Source organism: Panthera pardus, unplaced genomic scaffold (assembly GCF_024362965.1).
Source record: "Panthera pardus isolate Hobbes unplaced genomic scaffold, ASM2436296v1 HiC_scaffold_6, whole genome shotgun sequence".
In the NCBI taxonomy this organism is placed as follows: Eukaryota; Metazoa; Chordata; class Mammalia; order Carnivora; family Felidae; genus Panthera; species Panthera pardus.
Genome location: NW_026526991.1, coordinates 79179779 through 79203012, shown reverse-complemented (window position 1 = coordinate 79203012; position 23234 = coordinate 79179779). Strand labels below are relative to the sequence as shown.

Sequence of the window (23234 nt, the reverse complement as noted above, 5' to 3'; positions counted from 1 at the left end):
GTGAACAAATGGTGATCTAATTTGGATAGTGCTGACTATCTACTTTGTCTTGCAGAAGGTTTGCAATGGAGCTCCAAGCACACGGGGAGGGACTTAAGTACTAGACTAAAGGGCTTGATGAAAGTTTAAAGGTCCTCCGGCTCAGCCTTAATTTTTATTAAACAATCAAAAATACGCATCTTGAACTCAAGTTCAAGATTCAAAGTTCTAAATTTTGAAACAGGTTGCATACAAATTTACTTTCTGGTACTCAAATTACTAACCCAGGACATAAAAAGACAGGATGCATAATACAGCCCTACTTCTACCATTAAAAAATTAGATCTTAGTCATTCCTTTAAGAATTCCAGTCCAGTTTGTATTAAAGATTGCAAACTTTGCTTGCATTAGTAAATTTACTGTGAAAATTCAGTACTTTCATAAAATGTGAGAGAAATGTGATGTTAATCATCTAAATTGAGAATCAGAAGTAAGTTTGTAATTCTAAGATTGAGTTAAACTTTTCCCAAGAGGTAGTCTGTACTGTATAAATACTGCAGCAGAGAATTATTCACCTAGATGTTTCTTTTTACAGGCCAATGTATACAAAACACAGTTTTTAAAAAACCTATTTCGTATAAATTGAAGCCTCAATGTTTAAAATATTCAGCCTGGAATATATACAAATATTATGAATACCTTAATAAAATGAAAAAGGAGAGCTGAATAATAAAGTTGGGTACCCTATTGAAGACGCCCTCCCCAGGCACAAGCCAAAGCTCCAGAATAAGTAGGTCAGTACAGTGTTCTCTGCAATGGAAAAGAGACATGTGGTGAGGTCAGAAACCCCTAGCAAATCCTAATGTGAAGGTAGACTTCATCATTCCTCATCCAAGAGGCTCGTCAGAATCTTACTACTTTGACTGCCAAAAATCTGAATATAACTATTTGAGGAGTCTCATGTAGAAACCTTTCTTAACTAGTAAAGTGAAATCAACGGCAAAGCAGAATTTTGCTTTAAAGAAATTCCTTTTATAAGTCAGCTTTAATGGGACAGATTAATTACATTAAAATTTTAATATGGTATTTAGAAAACATGGGAACAATTAAAAATCATATGTAAGTACCAAAATAATTTTAAAATCCTTTTTAAAGACACTTAACTGTTAAAATCCTAGCTGAAAGAAAAGTTTTAAATCAATTATTTTACCTTAAAAAAAAAAAAAAAAAAAAAACAACTCTGAAACTTGAATGAACTTTCTGGAAAGCAGATTCACAGAACCAAAATTCAGTCTCAAATAGCTAAAATTCTAAGTAAAATTCCATTTTAGAAATGTTCTATTAGTTTCTACTCTTAACTTTCTAGAAATAGTATCTGAAAAAAGAAATCAATAACAGAGAAGTCTCATTATTTGGAATTTTCTGGAATAAAAAAATCCTTCAGAGCATGTTATGTCACCTATGTTAATCAGTTAACTTAATGGCTCTTAATGACCAACTGTATATTTTAAGTAATAATGCTTCTGTTATTCTCCACAGAATACCATTCAACATAAGCTCTCCTTCAAAGCAGTTTTATCACTATTTCTCCTCTCCATTATGTTACAACTACTTTCAAGAAAACATTTTTTTACCTTTAAAAAAAATCCATTTGTGAAACTATAATTTGTGACATACCGTTTTCTAAAAACCACCATTTTAAATCTAGTCCTTTAGACTCGCCCTTGTTACTTACCTGGAATTTTATTTTCCCATTTCTCTAAATGCTTTAAACCATGGGGACTGCTAGTTGATTCTTCTACTATCATTAAGTATTACAAAAGGAAAATGATGTTGGCACACCTATTCCAAATATAGTTTTTAATGGCACCTGAGTGTATCTCCCTCTCATTATTTTTATCTTTTATAGTCTAGAAATTTAAAATCAATCCTTAAATACTGAGAAAGCTAGAACAACACAAAACAAAATAACAAAATCAATCCCATTCAGGACAGTCTGAATGCAAACACTCATAATCCAGTTTTACAGCTTAATGGACATTGTCTAATGATAACCTTACAGATCTGACATTATCTTAAATATTTGCCTCGTGTTTCTACTTTAAGTTACCCTGTTGTCCCTCACCCAAACATGTATAAAATATTCTACTTTTCCTTTTAATACTTTATAAGCTGATAATTTTCATCATCAGTAGTGGGCCTTGTTATTACTCACCTCCCGCTTCCAAAGTGTATAGAAGGATCAGATTAGAAAACGTAGCATCTTTTTTTTTTTAAAAAAATGTGCTTTCTTCTCCCTGTATAAGTGCCCACTCTACAATTTGTGAATGATACCTCTGTTACATATTATAGCACCTAGGTACCTGCTCACCTCAATCTTCCATGACCCTGCCTTGAACTGTTAGAAAAAGCCAACAGCCAGAGTTTAAAGAAAAGCAGTTACCTTCCTCAGACCAAATTATTGGATAAATGGTCTTGTCATTATGGCTTAACATGGATATGGCTATAACATAGGGACCCATCCCTGTTTTATTAACAAGTGTGACCTGATCACAACTTTTTAAAGTCTAGACTAGTTTTCCATATGTTTTACATATTTTATTCTGACATATCTTTTAAAAACAAAAGGACGCAAACATTTGCACTTATCAATGCCTTTTTCTTTAGATGTGGTTTGACTTCTTTCCTTCAGGCTCTTTGCCACCAAGAAGCAAGGTCTGATTTCGATACTGCCCATTTGCTATGAAATTATCAGAAGGGGTCATCTTCCAAGCAATATTCCAGTTGGGCTTATTCACTGATTAGCTGCGTAATTTCTTCTAGGACATTTGTAACAGACACAACATATATAGGATTTCAGTTTGGGTTTTTCTTTCTTTTTTTTTCCCCCTAGGTGTGGTTCCCACTTCTCATTCGTATTTTCTTTTCTTTGAATATATTGCACAATATTTTATTATTAAAAAAGGTTTTATGTCTCAAGCAAAAAGTTTTTCTCCTTCACTCAGGAGGTGCTAATGTGTATTATTTTCTAAAAGAGGTAAGTGGTTGTCTGTGTGGCCATCCTCAAAGGGTACCTAAGGAGAAAAAAGACCAAAGCATTAGTTTTATTCCTTGCACTATTCCCTTTAATCACAATGCTTTATTTTGGGCAATCTCTTTCGGAGCACCAAAAACTATTGTTCAGACTTAACAATGATGCTGTGACTTAGAGGTCAGCGCCATTTCTATTGTAGCACTTACAGAACTGACAGGTTTGTAGGATCCAAGTCGGAAACGACAGTAAATTATTTCAACTATAAATTTCCCAATTCCATGTAACATGCCTGTAATAAAAAATAAGTTCATGTGTTCAATTAAATGATGCTTTAATGAAATTATTTCCTAATCATCTCCTAAATTATTACATAAGAATAAAAAACTCAACTAATTATAATGGCATAGATTAGTAAGGAAACAAAGCAGTTTGCTTTATTCGTTTCCATGGTTAAAAATAACAAGGCGGTTGAATTTTTAAAACAAATGGATTTCCTTTCAAAATCACAAGGCCACATGATTCATGACCTTCACCATGCAGTCTTTTCAAGGGCGCTTTATACAACTCACACTCATACCATTTTGAAAAATAAATAATACCAGGCAGCACCACAAATTTAAACAAATTCAAATGAAGTAGTGACAAAGTCTTTCATAAGAAAACCTATTCATTCATTTCAAAAACATAGTTCAGGGGCGCCTGGGTGGCGCAGTCGGTTAAGCGTCCGACTTCAGCCAGGTCACGATTTCGCGGTCCGTGAGTTCGAGCCCCGTGTCGGGCTCTGGGCTGATGGCTCGGAGCCTGTTTCCGATTCTGTGTCTCCCTCTCTCTCTGCCCCTCCCCCGTTCATGCTCTGTCTCTCTCTGTCCCAAAAATAAATAAATAAAAAAAGAAAAAAAAAAAAAACATAGTTCAAAAAAAATAATTTAAAGTATATAAACTACATAGCTCCCCGTAAAACTGAATGGGGGTTGGGGGATAAAGAAGGAATGGTTTCCTTTCTTTATCTATTGTGCTTAACTCTCAGATTTTAATGATTATGATTCTAAAAGTTATCTTTGAGAACATCTCATAATCTCAGGGCAAAAAAGCCCCAAATCAGGAAAACAATTTGAAAATTTTTGTTGCACATATTGCACGGTTCAAAGTACCATAAGATGTGATTTTACATATTGTACAGTTAAAAATGCCTTACGTGAAAAAAAACTTACATTCAAGTGTCTACTATTTCTAGGCATTTTATCATCTAATCCTACAACACACTTGTAAGTATACATTATTATTCCCATTTTTATAGAGGAGAAAATTTCAGAAAAGGTAAGTGACCTATACACAAGCCTATCCCCACGTGATAGCAGATGGCAGAACCTGGATTCAATTCTAGGATCCTTCTAGCTCACTAAGTAATCTCCCTTGAATCACTGAATGCAGTGAACTTAGTTATGTGTAATGCTTAATCAATTCAGAGATCTGGAATTCAATCTTAAAGAAAAAATTCTTAAAATATCAAAACATGGGAATGTATATATATTTCTTGCTCCTGCTAAGTAACAGCATCTTAATTTCAGTGTAACATTCAAGAAATTAAACAAAAAAGGAATGAATCTTAACCTGTTGTTGAAAAGATTCCTCCAACAATACCACAGAGTCTTACAAAAAACTGCCAGAAAGGCATATGCTCCTCAGTGACGGTTACCATAAGAGAACTGAGATCATATTTCATAAATATCCCAGAGACTCCATGGCTGCCTGCAGCATGGTTAATGACACGTTCCTAAAACGAAGGGGAGAGATAGGAGAAGGAGAAAAATGGGATTCACATCATCTGGTTACTTGCACAGGCAATATGAAGCCCTACAGTCCAACTATACAAGAAGGATATCCAAATCTCTTTATGAATTGTCCTACTAGACTGAGCTCTTCAGAGACAATTGAATTATCCTGTATTCTTTGTGTGGTTAGCTTCTGAAAGAATCAAAAGAGCAGAGTCATTCTTTTCTATTTTCTGAAAAAGTCACTTTACATATAAGCATTCTACTGAGCTCAAGAGCTTACAACTATATGGCATCTTCTTCATTGATCAAATCCATAAAAACTAAGTTCATATTTTGACATACTTTTTGTAAGACTTCTTTGCTAAGAATTTACAAAATAATTATATTTATTTCCTATCATTTAAATGATCAGATTTGAAAACAAGTAATTTCACTTTCTGTTGTTTATTTAAACTGTAGGAGGTATAATACAAGAAGAAAACAGCATGCACTAATTTGAAACATATCAATATTTGAGTTACTGGTTCAGTTTCTAAAGATAGTTTTATTCTTAAAAGGAATGGGACTAAAATCATAAACCCCCCATAGTGTGTACACTGTCCAAGAAAATACTCTATTTCATTCCATCTTGTTTACACTTCAAAAATCAAGTTTGCAAACTGTCTAATAAATTTCTGTTATAGCTTGAAACAATTATGCTACCACGGTGCTTTGTTGACTTTTGTCATAACAGTCCCTATTTTAATTAAGCTATAATTAAACTGCAAGCTTTAGGAATACAAGTAACAAGGGAAATTAAAATAATTTTGTGTGAGGCATTACAAAACCCCTTCCCCTATTAGAACAGAGCCTTATAAGCCACTGATCGACTTTCCAATAAAGTGACTTCATCTTAAATTTCTGGTATGTTCAATATCATACCATAATTATATTGTCATCACCTGTATGGGCAGAAGCTGTTTGAAGGACGGGGGGTGGGGGTGGGGGGGTTCATGTAACAAAACACTAATAATGATTCACTTTGGGTTTCAGGACTAATGAAGCTCAGCCCTCCTCCTCTCTGTCCCCCTCATCCCCCATTTAACCAACTCTAGTTACTCCACACTTATTTTTTAAGTGAAACACAACTATTTTAGTCACCGTATCAGCACAAACACACTACAAAGAGGTCAAATGCTCTGAGATTATATATATATTTTTATTTAATTTGGCTGTTTAAAATTTATCCTGGAGGGGCACCTGGGTGGCTTAGTCGGTTGGGCATCTGGCTTTGGCTCAGGTCATGATATCACGGTTTGTGAGTTCAAGCCCCGCGATGGGCTCTGTGCTAACAGCTCAGAGCCTGGAGCCTGCTTCAGATCCTGTGTCTCCTTCTCTCTCTGCCCCTCCCCTGCTCACACTCTGTCTCTCTCTGTCTCTCAATAATAAATAAATGTTAAAAAAAAAATTTTTTTTTAATTTATCCTGGAGTTAATTTCGTATCAATATATGGTTATCTTTTTCTCTTTTTTTGAAGTTCCATGTTTCTCCATTGTGAGGATGTACCATGTGAGTTGTTTATAATCTTCTACTATTACAAATAACAATACAATGAATAGCCTCATACACATCATTTTTGTATTTTTTTCACTATAACCTTGGATTCAATTTCTAGAAGTGAAATTGCTGGATCAAAAGATAAATGAACATATCATTTTGCAGATATTGCCAAACTCTCTTCCATAGAGACTATGGTGTTTTGCATTCCCATAGCAATGTATATATGCCTCTTTTCCCCAAAGCCTTGACACTATCCAGACCTCCTAATGTTCAGGTGTTGCCAATTTTAGTGAAAAATGTTATCATTCAACCCCTAAAATTGCTGATGGGGCGCCTGGTGGCTCAGTCAGTTAAGCGTCCAACTCTTGGTTTCGGCTCAGGTCATGACCTCACAGTTCGTGGGACTGAGTCCCTGTCGGCTGTCAGCGCAGAGCCAGCTCTGGACTCTCTCTCCCTCTTTCTCAGCTCCTCCCTCACTAGCATGCGTGTATGCGCACACGTGCACACTCTCTCAAAATAAATAAAACTTAAAAAAAAAAAAATGCTAAAAAGCACAATATATTTTTTACCTAGTTTCTCTCTCTCCGTGTACACACACGCACACACACACTTAAGTTTTTCACCCTGAACCCTTTGAAAGTCAAACATGACAACTTCACCCCTGAAAACTTCAGTATTTAATCTCCTAAGGGAAACTCTATAATTCCTGAGGACATAGTCATCATAAGCTAGAAAACTATCAAAAGGTAACTCCACATGGAGGAAAGTAAATTTTTAAAAGCACTTATACTTTGCCTTGGAATTCTGGATAATATTTCAATGTTCAGCATTCTTTAAAAAAAGGTTTTCTTAAGTTTATTTATTTTGTGAGAAAGAGAGAGAACACAAGGGTGGGAGGAACAGAGAGAGAGGGAGAAAGAGAGAATCCCAAGCAGGCTCCATACTGTCAGTACAGAGCTCCATGCAGTCAACCCCCTGAACCCTGAGATTACGACCTGAGCCAAAATCAAGAGTCAGAGGCTTAACTGACTGAGCCACCCAGGCACCCTGAATATTCACCATTCTTAAACACAATAATTAGAAAACATGACCCCAGAATACATGTGAAGTCTGTTAAACTGTCCAATTCCAAAACTATATTCCTCATAATACATTTTTATAAGGCTACTCTCCCTGAGATTGCAGAATGTTCATCCTTTTAATTAGATGAATAAAAAGCACTAACTTAGGAAGGCAAACCCTCTTAGTCTACTATCTGAGCCAGAAGAACCATGCATGCTCCAGGGTAAGTACATTAATTAAAAAATTAATAACACAAAACCAGAGAATCTGCTGGCAGGTAAGAACTAATTATACCAATACAAGAGAAAACATTACAAAATTAAGATATTAAGAATAAATTCATTAATACCATCATAGTTTAATATTTTGTTTTAATTGAAGAGAAGACATTCCAGATTTTTAAAATCTACTTTTCTTGCTCTACAGCATACTAATAATATCCAGTTCTAATATTTTATTAGCTTAAAATAAAATATTAATGCATTTCAAAACTTCCACAAATTTTAAATGGGGGAGAGCACCAAGTCGTAACTTTTTTTTGTAGAGGACTATAAAATACTGAAAAAAAAAATCATTTTATCAGTTAGATTCAACTTACCCTTTCTGTAACAGAAAACTGATGGGTGTCTGCTGAAATTTTATATGTATGTAGTTTTGTTGGCACAACTGTAATAAAATATTGGAACATCTGGTTGTCTAGAATAAAAACAAAATGTGTTTTTTTCATCAATCCAATAGCAACAATACTACTGCCAAATACACCCTCCTTCTATTATACACATTGACCTTGAAATTTAATGCTACTTATGATAGTGTTTAACAAAAAAAATTTTTTTAAAGAATCAACGAAAGCAATATACTCATACTTGGTAAACAAGTTCTCAATAAGCATAAAACAGTCATGTATACACATCTATTAGTTGTTAAAAAAAATGGGGCGCCTGGGTGGCTCAGTTAAGGGTCTGACTCTTATTAATTTTGGGCTCAGGTCATGATTTCACAGTCTTGACATCAAGCCCCGAGTCAGGCTCTGCGCTGGGCATGAAGCCTACTTAAGATTCTCTCTCTCCCTCTACCTCTGCCCTTCCCCCACTCACACTCTGTCTCTCTTTCTTTGTCAAAAACAAAAATGTTAAAAAAATGAACTAGTCATTAGATATCCTTTATAACATTATCCTTTTATCAAATATGAAAAGTAAAAGTAGCATTTCTTTACAGTAAAGAAACTAGTGAGAATAAAGTTATAATAGTATAACCACCACAAGACATATTTTCAGTTTTTACTAATATCTTAAGATATATAAATAAACCAATTTAGCCAGCCTTTGGATATATACAAAGAATTGATACAGGAGGAAAATAACTAAAGAACCTACTCTATGGTGGTCTAAGGTTCTTGCATAATCAAAAGGATCATATTTATATAGCCTTTAAGGCATTTCTAAGTTTAATACAAATCATCAATACCAGTAGGTTATCAATTATTAATTAACCTTAAACAGGTAACAGTTCACAGAATACAAAACAGGTTAATTTTCCAGGTCTATCTTATAGAAAATTTAGAATTAGAAGTATCTATCTAGAGTTTCAATTAGATAAGTAATAGGGCCTCCTTACATTTGACATGAAAATAGATGTACTTCACATTACATGATAATAACTGTCTATAGAAACTGTACAGGAATAAAATACACCAATTTTAAATATATGGTCTGATAAATTTTGACAAATGTCTCTGCCCACCACAGTCAAAATAGAAAATATTTTTCCCACCTCACAAAGTTCCTCCATACCCCTTTGCAGTCAATACCCTGTACCTCTGACCCTAGGCCAACCACTAATCTACCTTCTGTCATCACAGATTAGTTTTGCCTATTCTAGAATTTCATATAAATGCGAGTACACAATATGCACTTCTGTGTGTCTATCTTCTTTTGCTCAACATTAATGAATTTTTATTTCCATCAATCCAATTTCTCTCTTATCTCAGTATAATTCAGAATAGGGGAGGGAAGGGTAAACTGTAGATAGGAGAGAGAGGTTAACAGTAAGAGTGTCTTCAAACACGAATATTAAACAAGTTTCTGACAAAATAAAATAAAACCTGTTTCAACTTCACTTACTTACCTACCACCTGTATGACTATAACTCTCAAAAACATGAACAGTGTTTGACTAGTTCCTCTATTATTAACCCCAACATAATAGACTTTAGTCTATTATCACAGATAAGATTAGGGAAGAAGAGTGTCAACTCTGTCCACCACCAATAGATGGCTTATTAATTGTGGGTGGTCTTCAGTTTCATCCTTTGATGTAAGATGAATTGCTTCACCTGTGCTTAGTTTTGAGGTTTTTACAAATAAACTCTATTGTGTTGTAAACAGAGGTAGTGAGCTCAAAGTGCTAAGAGAAAAAGGTATTTAAGTATTACATATTAATGAAAAAAAGGTGAAATTGAGAGCGGTGAAGCAATAACTTATAGGTGCTACACACGTGGGTAGGATAATTACTTTGGGAAAAAAAATGGAGGACAAAGGGAATTGTATCACCTGTGAGGAGTGAAGCACAATGAATAATAACCAAAAGGGTCAAAGAAATATGACAGGAAAAAATAGAAAGCATTGAAGCTGTGGCCAGAGAACTACTGAAGACGTAGGTGCCACTGTTAATTCAAGAAAAGGCTATAAATTGGTTAGATAACTTAATGGCTAGGTTTGGGGGTGAGGGTGGGGTGGAGAGGCAGATACTGTCGAATGACATTTTGTTGCAGGTCACAAATTGTTCCAAAGGTTATGGGTCTGTCCAAATTGGTACAGCATTCAAGATGTAAGTACTAAGTGATGCCCTCACAACTTCTGGGAAACATCCAGGGAATGGTTACCTGACACAACACATTTGTAATGCTAATTCTTTTTTCTTTTTGGGAAACAAAGCCCAATAGAACACATATTAATAAGGAGAAGTGCACACCTGCTTTAAAGCTTTGAGTAACCTACTGACACTCATCTGGTGGCATTTTAAAACATAACTCTAAAAGTCTCTTCGTCTTTGTGAATTTAGGAATAAACTCAAAAACAGCCTTTGAAAATTAATCTGTTTAGAACTGATTCTGTACAAAAATTCAAATTCATTTTAGCATCCTGCAACCAAGTATTAACCAACATGTTTTCAAATGATCATCTCATAAGTAACATATAGTGTATTTCTGTATACAATGAACATACACATAAAGAGGAGATTATATATTGAATAAAGCTTTTAATTCTCAGAATGTTTCTACTCACACATTTCCAAATTTAGTACACTCAAGTTTCCTTAAGTGAAGCATTTCCATACAAACATAAAATACTCAGGAATGTAAGCCAGGATTCTAAGTAAACCATCTTTGATGCATCTGATTACAACACAATGCTACAAGAGTAAAATACTGAAAATGATATTAATAAATCTATTTGAATTAATAAAAAATGAAATCCTTAATTAGAGTTTTGCAAAGGCTAGAATTCCTAGTAGCACAAGAAGCTTTACATGTCCTTAAAAGGTCCTATAGGTGGGGCATGTCATAAGATAGGACTATTTCAGTAGAGGAAAGGCAACCAAAAACCTTCAAGAAACACAAGATTGATTACTTGTTATAAAATTAAGAAAATAATCCATCCAAAAAAAAGAAAAAAAATAATCCATCCATATTTGGATAAAATGAAATTTTAAGTGGAACAGAGGTTAAAACAGTAATAAAAGGGATCTATGCTATAATGTACTACTTCTGACTGTGTTAATAACCAAACTATTCTAGAATAACTCTACGTTTCTGATGTTCGTAAAATTCCCCAAGGAGGTTTCTATAATGGTAAATATGCATTTTAGAACTCTGAACCTATACTAAGAAAACATTCCTTATAATGTCGAAACTTTCATTGGTTCTTATTCTTTCTTTAGTGCCCTATTAGGAGTTATGCCCTATTAGCACATTCACCTTTCATATATTTAGAGAGCTTTTAAATTCAACTCTTTTTCCTACTTACTTGTTACTCTAATTTCTTATTTTGTTCTTATGGTTCATTTTTTAACGGACAAATTCTCTCTTACACACCTTACCAGAGAAAATTATCAATCACTTAATCCACTTAAAGATTTATCTGTTTATTACAAGGGGGTTAAAGAGAATTATTAAAAATGGGTTAATATTAAAGTTATAAAAACAATTCCTACATGCAAATTCCAGTAGTAATCATTAAATACTTACGGTCTACAGCAACTTTTTCAGTTCCATCCAAAGGATTAATAATTCCTGGAACAAGCTCTCCAAAAGACAAATGATCTATTCTGTGAGAAAAGTTGTAAGCTAAGAGGAATAAAACAAAATTAAGTACAGAAATTAAATTATTCAAAACCACATATTACAGATTGGTTCACATTCCTATCTAACCTCAAATAAAATTATCTCAATCTGCAGGTATAATAATATAGTATTTAAAATCACATTATTTTGAGAATACAAATAAATATGTGGAATTAAATGTACAATGGTAAGTACATTCTGATAAAATGCTGTATCTTAAATTTCATAATTACATCTATGAAATATTACATCTAATCTTCATAACCAAAGATAATAATAATGAGTCTTTCCTGGTCCAAATCTTTATATAGTGATAGGAGTGTATTGTTAGAACAAATGGAATGATGTCCATGTAGCCAAATACTGAAAAAAATCAGATATATTTTTAATGCACACCATTGCTAAATGTGACAAACTGACTTTTTATGGAATTTATTACTTGGTTTTGTTCTCTAAAACAGACTTTAAAAACTAAGTTTTATGACAATTATTACACAAAACTTGAATACTTTATATGTATACACGTGTCCAGATGTACGTTTATATATTGAAAGAAACTTTAAACACATTCCCTTCATTATCCCTAAAAATTAGCAGAAATGTGTACCAAGTGATAGAACGCGCACTGAGGCTCTACTCCCTAACCCCAGCAACTTCTGAGCTATAAATAAGTAGAAACACAGGTAATTTAAAGACATGAGAAAATGAATTAGAGTCAATAAATTAATCATTTATTTTCTCCTTTGGACATCTGTTTCGACAAAAGCCCACTTTTAAAACACTCCTTGCATCTGCACTCAGAACAAAACACAAGAAAAAAACCCACACACAACACTTTTCAATGACATCTTCACGGAAAAAATTTAGGAAACTGCTCACAGTCATGGTTGACAAGTGCTGCCAAGTGTGCATGACCTCGGGGATGTGGAATTGCCCTGAAAGGAAGAAAAAAAGATTAAAGTCGTAATATTTAAACATACAACTAATTAAAATCAGAAAGGGGATCTTTCCTCAGTTATATAATTTTATTAATATATAATAAAAACATGTTTGTCCTATGATTTAAACTGCTAAGTCTACTCATCTCAGCCATGCAAAAAACTGGGGGTTGGCACACTGTTTCTGTGAAGTGCCAGACAGTAAGTATTTTAGGCTTTGTGGGCCAAGATGCAACACTGAAAATATATGTACTAGTTACACAAGAGGAAAGAAAATTTTTCGCGACCTTTTCTTAATGATTTGTTGAGAGAGAATAAGCGAGGGTGTGTGAATGGGGAGGGATGGGGGAGAGGGATGGGGGGGGGGAGAGAGAATCTTAAATAGACTCCACGCCCTGCATGAAGCCGGACATAGCACTTGATCCCACAACCCTGGGATCATGACCTGAGCCGAAATCAAGAATTGGACGCTTATCCGACTGAGCCACCCAGGTACCCTGACATTTAAAATGTAATAGTAATAACTGAGTACTTTTTTTTGTAGTTCAGGTATTTTTGCTGGGAGATAACCTTTCCTTAACTAGGGTTGAGAGTTAGGGTTCCCTATTTTCAAAATTGATCACAAAGATTTATGTGTTATGATGATCTATAATGAAATGTTATATGTTTTATCTTTGAAAATATTAAGCTATGAGCATATCTTTTAATTGAGTATATTCATTGCTTGGATAGAACTCTCTTACATTCTTCTCTTGGTATTTCCTTCCGGCATGTCATTGCATAACACAGATTGATCACTTGCATTTTAAGGTGGAATTTCCTTAAGTACACAGTTAAATAGATTTTGAAACATGTAAATTTCCTTTGCACCTGCATCAAGGTCTGAAACACTTCAGGAACTATAGTTTGAGGTTGCAAAATATATACAAGTATAAGAATGGAGATCTCGTTTCTTGTTTTAACTTTTGACAGTGCAGGCTGTCAAAGCATGGGAAGCAAGGAAAACCACTTAAAATCATTTGACGTTACCTATCGCTGAAATAACTTTACCACAATATGAGTTTCATATATAAACACTGCTTTTGCTTAAAATTTTAGGCTAACCTCATTGAGAAACATTATCCAGTCTGCACAAAACTTAACTTCCAAAGCTATTCAGTGCTCAATAATAATGGGTGGCAAGTGTCCTTATTCAGAAAAATTTCAATCTTGGCCCTGAGTTCCAAAATCATACACACACAAAATCTTTACCACTAAGCTGTCGAGCCGTTATGTAGCAGGGCAAGTTGTACCATTTAGCTTTTCCTTCTGACAAGTTCATGAAAATGATGATATTTAAGTCCATGAGAGCAAATGAAGTTCACCATCAACACTATCACTTCAATAATACATGCTCAATTCAAATATTTTCTGTGAAGTACTGCTACTGATACAGTAGATAGAACTACAGGCTTTAAACACCTTACATTTTCACAGGCTTTGAAAATTTATATACGTAAGCCTTTTTCTGCTTCATACATATTTACTACCAGCAACACACTGATGTTCTCTCAATTTCTTTAAAAATCTTTTTATCTATAGTTGTTCCATGCAGGCTATTCACAGACAAATAATTCTTCAATCGTTTCAAACTCACATCGACTCCTCAAAAAAAAATCAACAAACAGTATTAGTAACTCCTGTTCACTCAACAGCCAAGGAAACGCACTCAGTATCACCTGCCTTGCTTTTTAACTGACTATTGGCTACTGCTCTCAAGGTCCTCAGTTGCTTAAGCACTTTTCCCACCAAAAGGCTAACCATCCAAAGTCAGTCTATTTTCCCCAGATGCCTTTCTTTGATTGGTGCACACACACACAATTCCATCAGCCTGCCAGTAAGTAGCTTTCTTTCCTTAGCATTAGCTAACCAATTAGTCACGTTTAAACTTAATGTGGTGGCAGTCCTCAGTTTCATTTTCTATTCTTACGAAGAAATTCTACTTGTGTTTAGATATTCCCTTTTAAATTTTTATTTTCCCCAAGAGTTAGTGATGTTGTTATGAGTGCTTAGTCTGCTATTACTGAAGTGTCCTGTATCCTCATAGCACAGCTATAGTGTCATTGCATAATAAACATCCTATTCTGAGGTCAAATTTGATAAAATAATCCACACTCCACTGTGCCTTAAAAGTATATCTGAAACCCGTATTTCTTTTTCTTTTCTGACAGAGTAACACAATAAATAAATTAAATGCTGGAGGACAGCAATACACAGGGCATCTATAATGCTGTCAAGCTATAAGTGTCATAACTTGTTATAATTTGTAGTGCACACCGAGTAGCAGCACAAAGTGATGAGTCATGTACAGCCTTTGCCACAATTATTCAGTCCTCGTAGTGTGAAAGTAGCCATATGTAAACAGGGAAGCATGACTGTGTTCTAGTAAAACTTTGTTTTTGGACAGTCAAATCTGAATTTCATATATTTTTCATGTGTTACAATATATTGTTCCATGTGATTTTCAGTGAAGGAAAGATTGTTTTGAAAACTGGAAGGCTGGGAGGAGGCATTTTTGGCTGCCACAGTTGTCAGGGAGGAGTCACTACTGGCATTTATTGGACAGCAGCTAGGGAAGCAAGGCATCCTGCAATGCAGGGACAGTGTCACACAGAAAAATACTGTCCCACATCTTGCATGACTTCCAAACACTCTAAGCAGCATTCATAAAGGTGAAAAACCTATGAATAATGATGAGTCTAGAACTTAACTCCATTTAGCTACACAAAGTACTTTGTTGTAGTTTCAATACATACTAAATTTCCTAGGAAATGGAGAAAATATTTTACTTTGTTTTATTTGCAGGATTACAGAGTTGTTCCCTATTTCAGAATCAACAGAAATAGCATTTGTGGTATTTGAACAGCCAATACATCTGTTTCATTCTGCATACGCAACTGATATATACCTGATGATTCTACATGTAAGTGGTAAGCCTCTGCCTACTCCATTACCTTATCTAATGTATTCAGGCTCAAACATTTGCATATCGAAATACATATTATCGTGTTACAAATCATGTTCTTTTTATTTCTCCTTTATATTACAGTTGAGAATGATGATATTCTATCTGAGAAGATAAAATGAGATCTTCAAAAAGATCAATATTGAACTTGGTAAACCTAATACCAAATATTAGGAGTGGATTTCATAAGATATCCCGGAGATAAGGGTAAGATACAAACCAAATACTTTCCCATCTGGCCTCCCTTATTCATGGCATGAATTATCACATGGAGAGAGAAGTGAAATTTGGAAACAAGGCCATGATATAGAGGCTCATAAAATATTAGTCAAAGTTACCCTCTTTCTCTTTCAGTTAGTTTGGGAGTAGGATATTGTTTGTATCCATATGAGCAATAAAACCTCAATTTCTTTGAGCCAGCTATTATCTATTGTCTGCACTATACTAAGAAATTCTAAGGTTCCCAGCTACAGAATCAATCCTGGCAACAGTAAGAAAACAACAAAACATAAATGTCAAGAAGAATGGGACAAGAAAGACAAATGTCTGATCTCATCATTGTAAACACTGAAATAATACTGCATAAAAGACTTATTCTATTTATCTCCACATATAACAAAAAAATCTCTAGCAACGTTTTTTCCTGCTTTATGGCCTTTCCCTCAGTCTGGATGCCCTTTCTCCTTTATATATAAAATTCCTAATCATTCACTAGTGTTCAAAGGTTTTCCTCAATAAAGCCTCTGCTGATGTGCAGGGTAAGTCAAGTACCCTGTTATGTAGTTTCTTATCGGCCATACTTCTACAGCTTCAATACAACTATAATTAAGTATTTATTAGTGTAATTCACTGTTCAAAGTTTGGATTCTCTCACAGAATGTCAGCACCATAAAGGCAAAAACACTTTCTCTCTTTCTTTTTTATGGTTTTTATCCTTAGTATCTAGCATGGTACTATGCACACAGCAAGTACTCAAAAAATGTCTTTTATAATGAAGAACTGTTCAGCTCTACAACTCTAGATGGAAGGAAGGAGAATGAGAGGGAGGGAGGCAGGGAGAGAGCCAGAGAATCTATTTATTCAGAACTTTACCAAGTGTTTATATCATATGAGAGTATCTATACTGGTGCTGTTCATGAAGACAGGTGGTCTGATATTTTTCTTAACTTCTACATACTTTATCTTAGGCACTACTAATTTCTAACTACATAAAAATACTTGTCTCAAATTCATCAGGGATTGCATTTTGATGATGATCATCAGAAGGAAAAACAAAACAAAAACCTAATGCCATCCAACATGAACAAATTAACAAAATGTCTACGTAAGAGCTTCCTGGCTACTAATACTTGGCAAGTAGAAGGTTTTCATCCATATCCACTTACAGCTCATTTAATTTATAAACTATAACATGACTGTTTTACTTTTGTTTTGAAGTAGTTTTTAAAGTTAGTAGTCTTCTTGGGGCACCTGGGTGACTCAGTTGGTTGAGCATCCGACTTCGGCTCAGGTAATGATCTCACAGTTTGTGGATTCGAGCCCCACATCAGGCTCTCTGCTGTCAGCACAGAGCCCACTTCAGATCCTGTCTCCCTCTCTCTCTGCCCCTTCCCTGCTCATGTGCACGTGCACACACACACGCACTCATTCACGCTCTCTCTCTCTCAAAAATAAACATTAAAAAAATAAATAGGGGCACCTGGGTGGCTCAGTCTGTTGAGTGTCCAACTTGGGCTCAGGTCATCATCTTGCTGTTTGTGGGTTTGAGCCCCACGTTGGGCTCTGTGCTGATAGCTCGGAGCCTGGAGCCTGCTTTGGATTCTGTGTCTCCCTCTCTCTCTGCCCCTCCCCCACTCATGCGTGCTCTCTCTCTCAAAATAAACATTAAAAAATTTAAAAAATAAAATTAAAAAAAAATAAATTGAATAAACACTGGGGTGCCTGCATGGCTCAGTCGGTAAAGCTTGGTCCAACTTCAGCTCAGGTCATGATCTCGCAGTCTGTGAGTTCAAGCCCCTCAACAGGCTCTGTGCTGACAGCTCAGAGACTAGAACCTGCTTCAGATTCTGTGTCTCCCTCTCTCTCTGACCCTCCCCTGTTCACATTCTGTCTCACTTTCAAAAATGAATGTTAAAAATTTTTTTAATAAATAAACATTAAAAAAAATTTTTAAATAAATAAAGTTAGTAGTCTTCTCTATCCTGAGATTGAAGCCCTGAATGGAAGTTTCAAAATATCAAAAATGCAGATACACAACATTGTAAATAGTCCTTTAGTAGTTATGTTATTTGATTAGCAAAGAATTTACTTTTAAACCAAGCTGCCAACTTGTCTAAAGTATTTTCAGTAAGTTAAAAGAACATACTTGCCCACAGTTATGTGAAAATTCCCCGCTACTTTATTGACATAGAGATGACCATGAATTCTGCAAGCATCTGGAGGCTGTGATGAATCATCTTCCCTGTTACAACATGAGAGGAAGGATTACTTATGGCACACTCAACACAGTCACTGTCCTGTGGAAGGAACACTTTGTAGATGGGGAAAAGAATCCCTAGAAATCAATTTTTAGGTAATGATTTAAATGTCAAAAGTACAACAGCAGTTTTTTGAAGTCTACACATTTATAAAAACTCTTACATCTACAAAGTAGAAAAACAATTACATGTATATATACATGTATGTATGTATATATGTATATGTATGTGTATATATATATATACACACACACACACACACACACACACACACACACACACACACACACATACACACACACACACATATATTCGTTCCATGGTTCTTCACATTTGACCACAGGACTAAGGCCAGTAAGAGAAGAAAGATTAAAAGAATTAGTCCAATAAAAACATACTTTTGTCAGCTGTTTCTGGCACTGTAGGGGACAGAGAAAGATGGAAGTAAGAATGAGGGAAGGCATGCCATCCAAGTTCAAACAATGACATCTTCCTAAGCAAATGTCAAACCTCTGTATAGTTTTAAATTTAAATGATCATTTTCATGATTATAGCATTTCTAAATATCACCTGTTGTAACCTAAAAAAGAGAAAAAAAAGTGAAATAAAAACACAAACTCCTAACCAAAGTTTCTACATCCTCATAAAATAATGGCAAATGCAATTAATTTGTTCTTAAAACCTAATATAATTTTATATGGAAGTATGCCATACACACATAAGAGAAAAATTAAATGAAAAGGAAATAATATTATTTGTGATCAGGATGATCAATATCACAGGCTATAAATTTAAGAGTAAAAAGAAATCATCATACAGAATGATTACATCTTCTCTAAGAAATATGAGATTCAGGAACTAAACCAATACTCAAACTTTGTCATAGTCAATTCCTAATAAATAGTTGTACATTTAAAAATGACATCTCACCTTGGTGGAAGTGCTGTTGAAACACTTGTAAAAGCACTTTTAAATATGACATCTTGAAGTGAATGTTCTTCTTGGAGTCTGCTCTGAATCAGCTGCAGCATCCTACATACAACATCAACAAGCAACGGTTACAAATACACCTAGGAATACAAGAAAGCTAACACTTTTTTAAAATAACAATGGTTAGCTGACTTACTTAACCCATATATTTATTACTACAAGACTTTATTCTAAAATAAAGTACCAAATTTTCTTTGGTCATTTCCTTAAAAGAAGGAAAAATGAGGTAGGGCAGCTAAGTTTAATAGCTGATGGAGTGAATAATAGATGTGCAGTCAGAGTCACTAAGAAGGAGCTTCTCCTCACCTGAGTATCTAAACTCCTTTTTCACGCTTGCATGCAGCTGTTACAAAATTCTTACCTTTTGTCGGGTACTGAATAAAGTGTGACAGGTACAAAGAATAAGACAAGTACAACAGATTTGGTGGACTTAAGTGGGAGATTACTGGGATATAAACCCATACCACAAGCATCTAATTCTCATTACAAAATAGGCCATTATGGTGTCTCTTTTTCCAAAGAAAAATGGTATAAGACCATTCTGAGCAAAATATTATACTCTACCTGTAATTTTTTAAAAGAATATTAGCATATAAGGCATAAAACTATAAAACAAAGTATCCATTTGAGAACCCATACTTAGATTTTCTTTTTAAATATACCTAGCCCCATAGAACAAATTAGTTCAAGATTTTTTTTACAAATTTCTTTATGTTGACAGTAACTTATAAAATTATTTATTCTGAACAACAAAACCAAGAATAACAGCTTTCTCTCCCTCTAACACTTCTACCATTGGGCCATGTTATTTCCTACCACGTTTAGCAATAAGTCTGTATCTTTAAATATAATCCTATTTTATACCTCCTTTAACTCTACATCTTCAGATAACTAAAATCCAAAATCATCTGTTTAAAGTTCAAACTCACCAAGTACAAAAATTACACACAGAGGGACGAACAGACAAAACACAGAGGATTTTTAGGGCACTAAAACTATTCTGTAGATACTATAATGGTAGACATATGTCATTATACATTTGTCAAAATTCATAGAATGTAGAACACCAAGAGTAAACTATGGACTTTGGGTGATAATGATGCATCCATACAGGTTCACAGATTGTAAGGAATGTACTGCTGTAGTGCCAGGTATTGATAATGGTGAAGGCTGTGCACGGGGGGTGGGGGGGCAGTGGATATTTGGGAATTCTGTTATTTTTCGCTCAATTTTGCTGTGAATCTAAAGCTACTCTAAAAAGTAAAGTGTTTTTAAAAAAAGTTTATCTACCTATATAAAACTTGGGGAAAATTATAAACAAATATAGACCCTTATAAAAGGAAGCAAACCTAAATCTAATATTTCACTCCCCACCATAATGATAAACATTTTTTAGAAGTGCAAGTGAAAGATCAAATATTTACGCACCATTCACTAAAAACACTGGTAAAATAGGTCTATTTAAAATAACAATTCATTTTTACACTGTAAATTTAGTTCAGAATAAATCTTAAATCTAGAACTAAAAAGCAGAAATCAGAAAGGCTATGTCTAGGGTTTGACATTTATTTACTGCTACAGGAGAGAGACTAACTGGGATCTTAAATATTTTTAAAAAGCAGAATACCAACTGAAAGAAAACTTCATCTCTTTCAGCAAACTCTAAAGGTAAAGAACCATTTAATATGTACATTATTCAGGATGTTAGTCCTTCAGTATCTCTAGTCCATTCTAGAATATTTGTTTAGAAGCAGAATTGATAATCTACAAAGATTCAACAACCAGATCCCATCTTCAGATTCACACGTCTCAAGACAAAATCTTTGGATCTAATGCTACCAGAAACTGAAAGTTTCTTATTTGATGTGTGTCTTGTATTTCCAGAGTCCAATTTCAGTGCTGAGCAATGGAAAAAGAGGTTGAAGACAGCAAACTCTGTGTATAACTTTTGTCTCAAATATACCAATATCTAAGCTTATATTCCATATATGAAGATATGAAAAAAAAAACCTCTGTTATGGAAAACAGCCATCATTTTAATAGTAAAAACACAGTGTCTTGAACACTGAATAAAATTCCATGTGAAAGGAGGCTTCTCACTTTAATAGTTCTGGATTAAAGTAATGTCTTTCATCTCTGGATGGCTTTCTACTAAAAGCGCTACAAGCCCAGAGACAACTACATTTGATTTCAACCTCAATTTTAAAATCTCCCCAAATGGCAAAACTGGAAATTAAAAGAGAAATGCCTTTGAAATGTACTTAGAAAGAAAAAAAAGGAAAAAAAAATGGGAAAAAGGGTTTTTGTTTTTTTGTTTTGGCAATAATCTTAAATTAGGTAGAGCCTTTGTAAGCCCTGGAAACAAAAAAGAAAAAAAAGAAAAAAAAAAAACAAAACAGCACTACATGGGAGTAGGGGTGGGGGAACCATTTATAACAAAGGACTACTTTCTTTAATATACAAAGGACTATTTAAAATTATCAAGAAAAAAAAAACCAACCAACAACCAAGCAAAATGGGCATAGGGCATGAATGAGCAGTTTCACACAAAAAGAAATACAACAGGAAAAAAAATCCATAAAGATATTCAAGTGATTCATTCATAAAAAAATGTTAATTTAAAAAAAGCATAATACTATTTTCACCCACAGAACTGGCAAAAGTAAAAAAGCCTTGGTTATACCCACTATTGGTGAGGTTGTGTAGAAACAAATACTATCAGTTTTGAAGTGTAAGTAAAGATATTTTGGCATCACCTATCAAAATGTATTTTTTCACAGTTTTATTGAGATACACTTGACATATCACATTGTATAAGTTTAAAGTGTACAATATACGATTTGACATATTTCTATTTTGCAAAACGATCACCCCATAAGTTAACAACCATCATCTCACATAGTTACAAATTTTTTTCTTTGTGTAAGAACTTATCAGTATGTTAATTAAATATCCTCTGAAAGAGAAATTCCATTTCTATACACTTACACACACTTACACATATTCACACCAGTATATAAGGAATTAGGTTCAAGAATTTTCATTGAGCATTGTTTTTAATATTAGAATCCTGCAAATAATCTAAATGCCCAGTGATAAAAATCAAATTAAATAAGAACTATAGTTTATCAGAATGCTATATGTAGTGAAATGGGAAGATGTCCAAAATATCAGGCTAGGTAGAAAAAAGCAAGTTCTAGAATGAATGTATAGAAAGATACCATTTGTAATGGGAAAAATAAAACATAAGCAAATATGCAAACATACAGAAAATTGTAAATTAACAGAAAATTTCTAGGCTACAAAAGAAATTTAACTCTAGTTATAACTGCTAGTTAGCAGCACTAAGAGTAATAATGAAGAGGCTTTTACTTTTAATATATACCCTTTACTTCATATCCTTTATATTCAAATTGAATTTTAAATGATCACATATTGCCTTATAAATTTTTAAATACTTAATAAAATTTTAAATGAAAACTAAAATGTACTTATGATTCAAAGTACACTAGAGAAAACATTATACAAAACTCTCCTATAATTTGACAATATTTTTGAAATTATAAAGATTAAATATTATATTCTGTTAATATTTCACCCCTAAAACTGCCCAGAAAAATGTTAAATCTATGAATAATTCAAAATGGACAAAATAGAGAAAATTTGATCCAGATTTCATGGACCACAATACTTTAATTCACTTATTACCTCTGCCACTCTTTTTGCTGTGGTGAAAGATCAAATATTACCTGAAATAAAGGAAAACATAATCACTAGCACTGTCAATTTCTCTTGGCTTTTATATCATAATTTAAAAAAAAAAATTTCTTTGAGCAAGTAACAAATTTATAATACTGATAAAAACAAGTATTCATGATTTACATTTAATCTTCTGTAAGTGAAAAAATATAATCTATAATATTCTTACTCAAAACCAATATAAAGAAATTTTACTGATCACAAATATTTACCTGTTACAGTTATCCACATTTATAGGAATGACTATAAGCTGATAATCTGGCATATGTACAAAATGGTATTTTAGGACTTAAAATCATTTAAATGATACGTGCATGAAAGTTTTTGTAAAAG

General features: G+C 33.9%; 1 protein-coding gene across 2 annotated transcripts in view; it reads right to left on the bottom strand.

Moving 5' to 3' along the window:
- Nucleotides 1–2562: 2562 nt before the first annotated feature.
- Nucleotides 2563–23234, bottom strand: part of ERGIC2 (ERGIC and golgi 2) — a 41286-nt gene continuing 20614 nt past the window's right edge. For both annotated transcript variants that reach the window (XM_019452363.2, XM_019452362.2), the window contains 9 exons: nucleotides 22851–22891; nucleotides 19083–19184; nucleotides 18041–18136; nucleotides 12613–12668; nucleotides 11638–11736; nucleotides 7988–8085; nucleotides 4625–4787; nucleotides 3220–3302; nucleotides 2563–3053 (listed from right to left, as the gene is read on the bottom strand). In XM_019452363.2, the coding sequence (XP_019307908.2) occupies nucleotides 2991–3053; nucleotides 3220–3302; nucleotides 4625–4787; nucleotides 7988–8085; nucleotides 11638–11736; nucleotides 12613–12668; nucleotides 18041–18136; nucleotides 19083–19184; nucleotides 22851–22891 (801 nt within the window). In that variant the 3' untranslated portion in view covers nucleotides 2563–2990. The remainder of the gene's footprint in view (nucleotides 3054–3219; nucleotides 3303–4624; nucleotides 4788–7987; nucleotides 8086–11637; nucleotides 11737–12612; nucleotides 12669–18040; nucleotides 18137–19082; nucleotides 19185–22850; nucleotides 22892–23234) is intronic.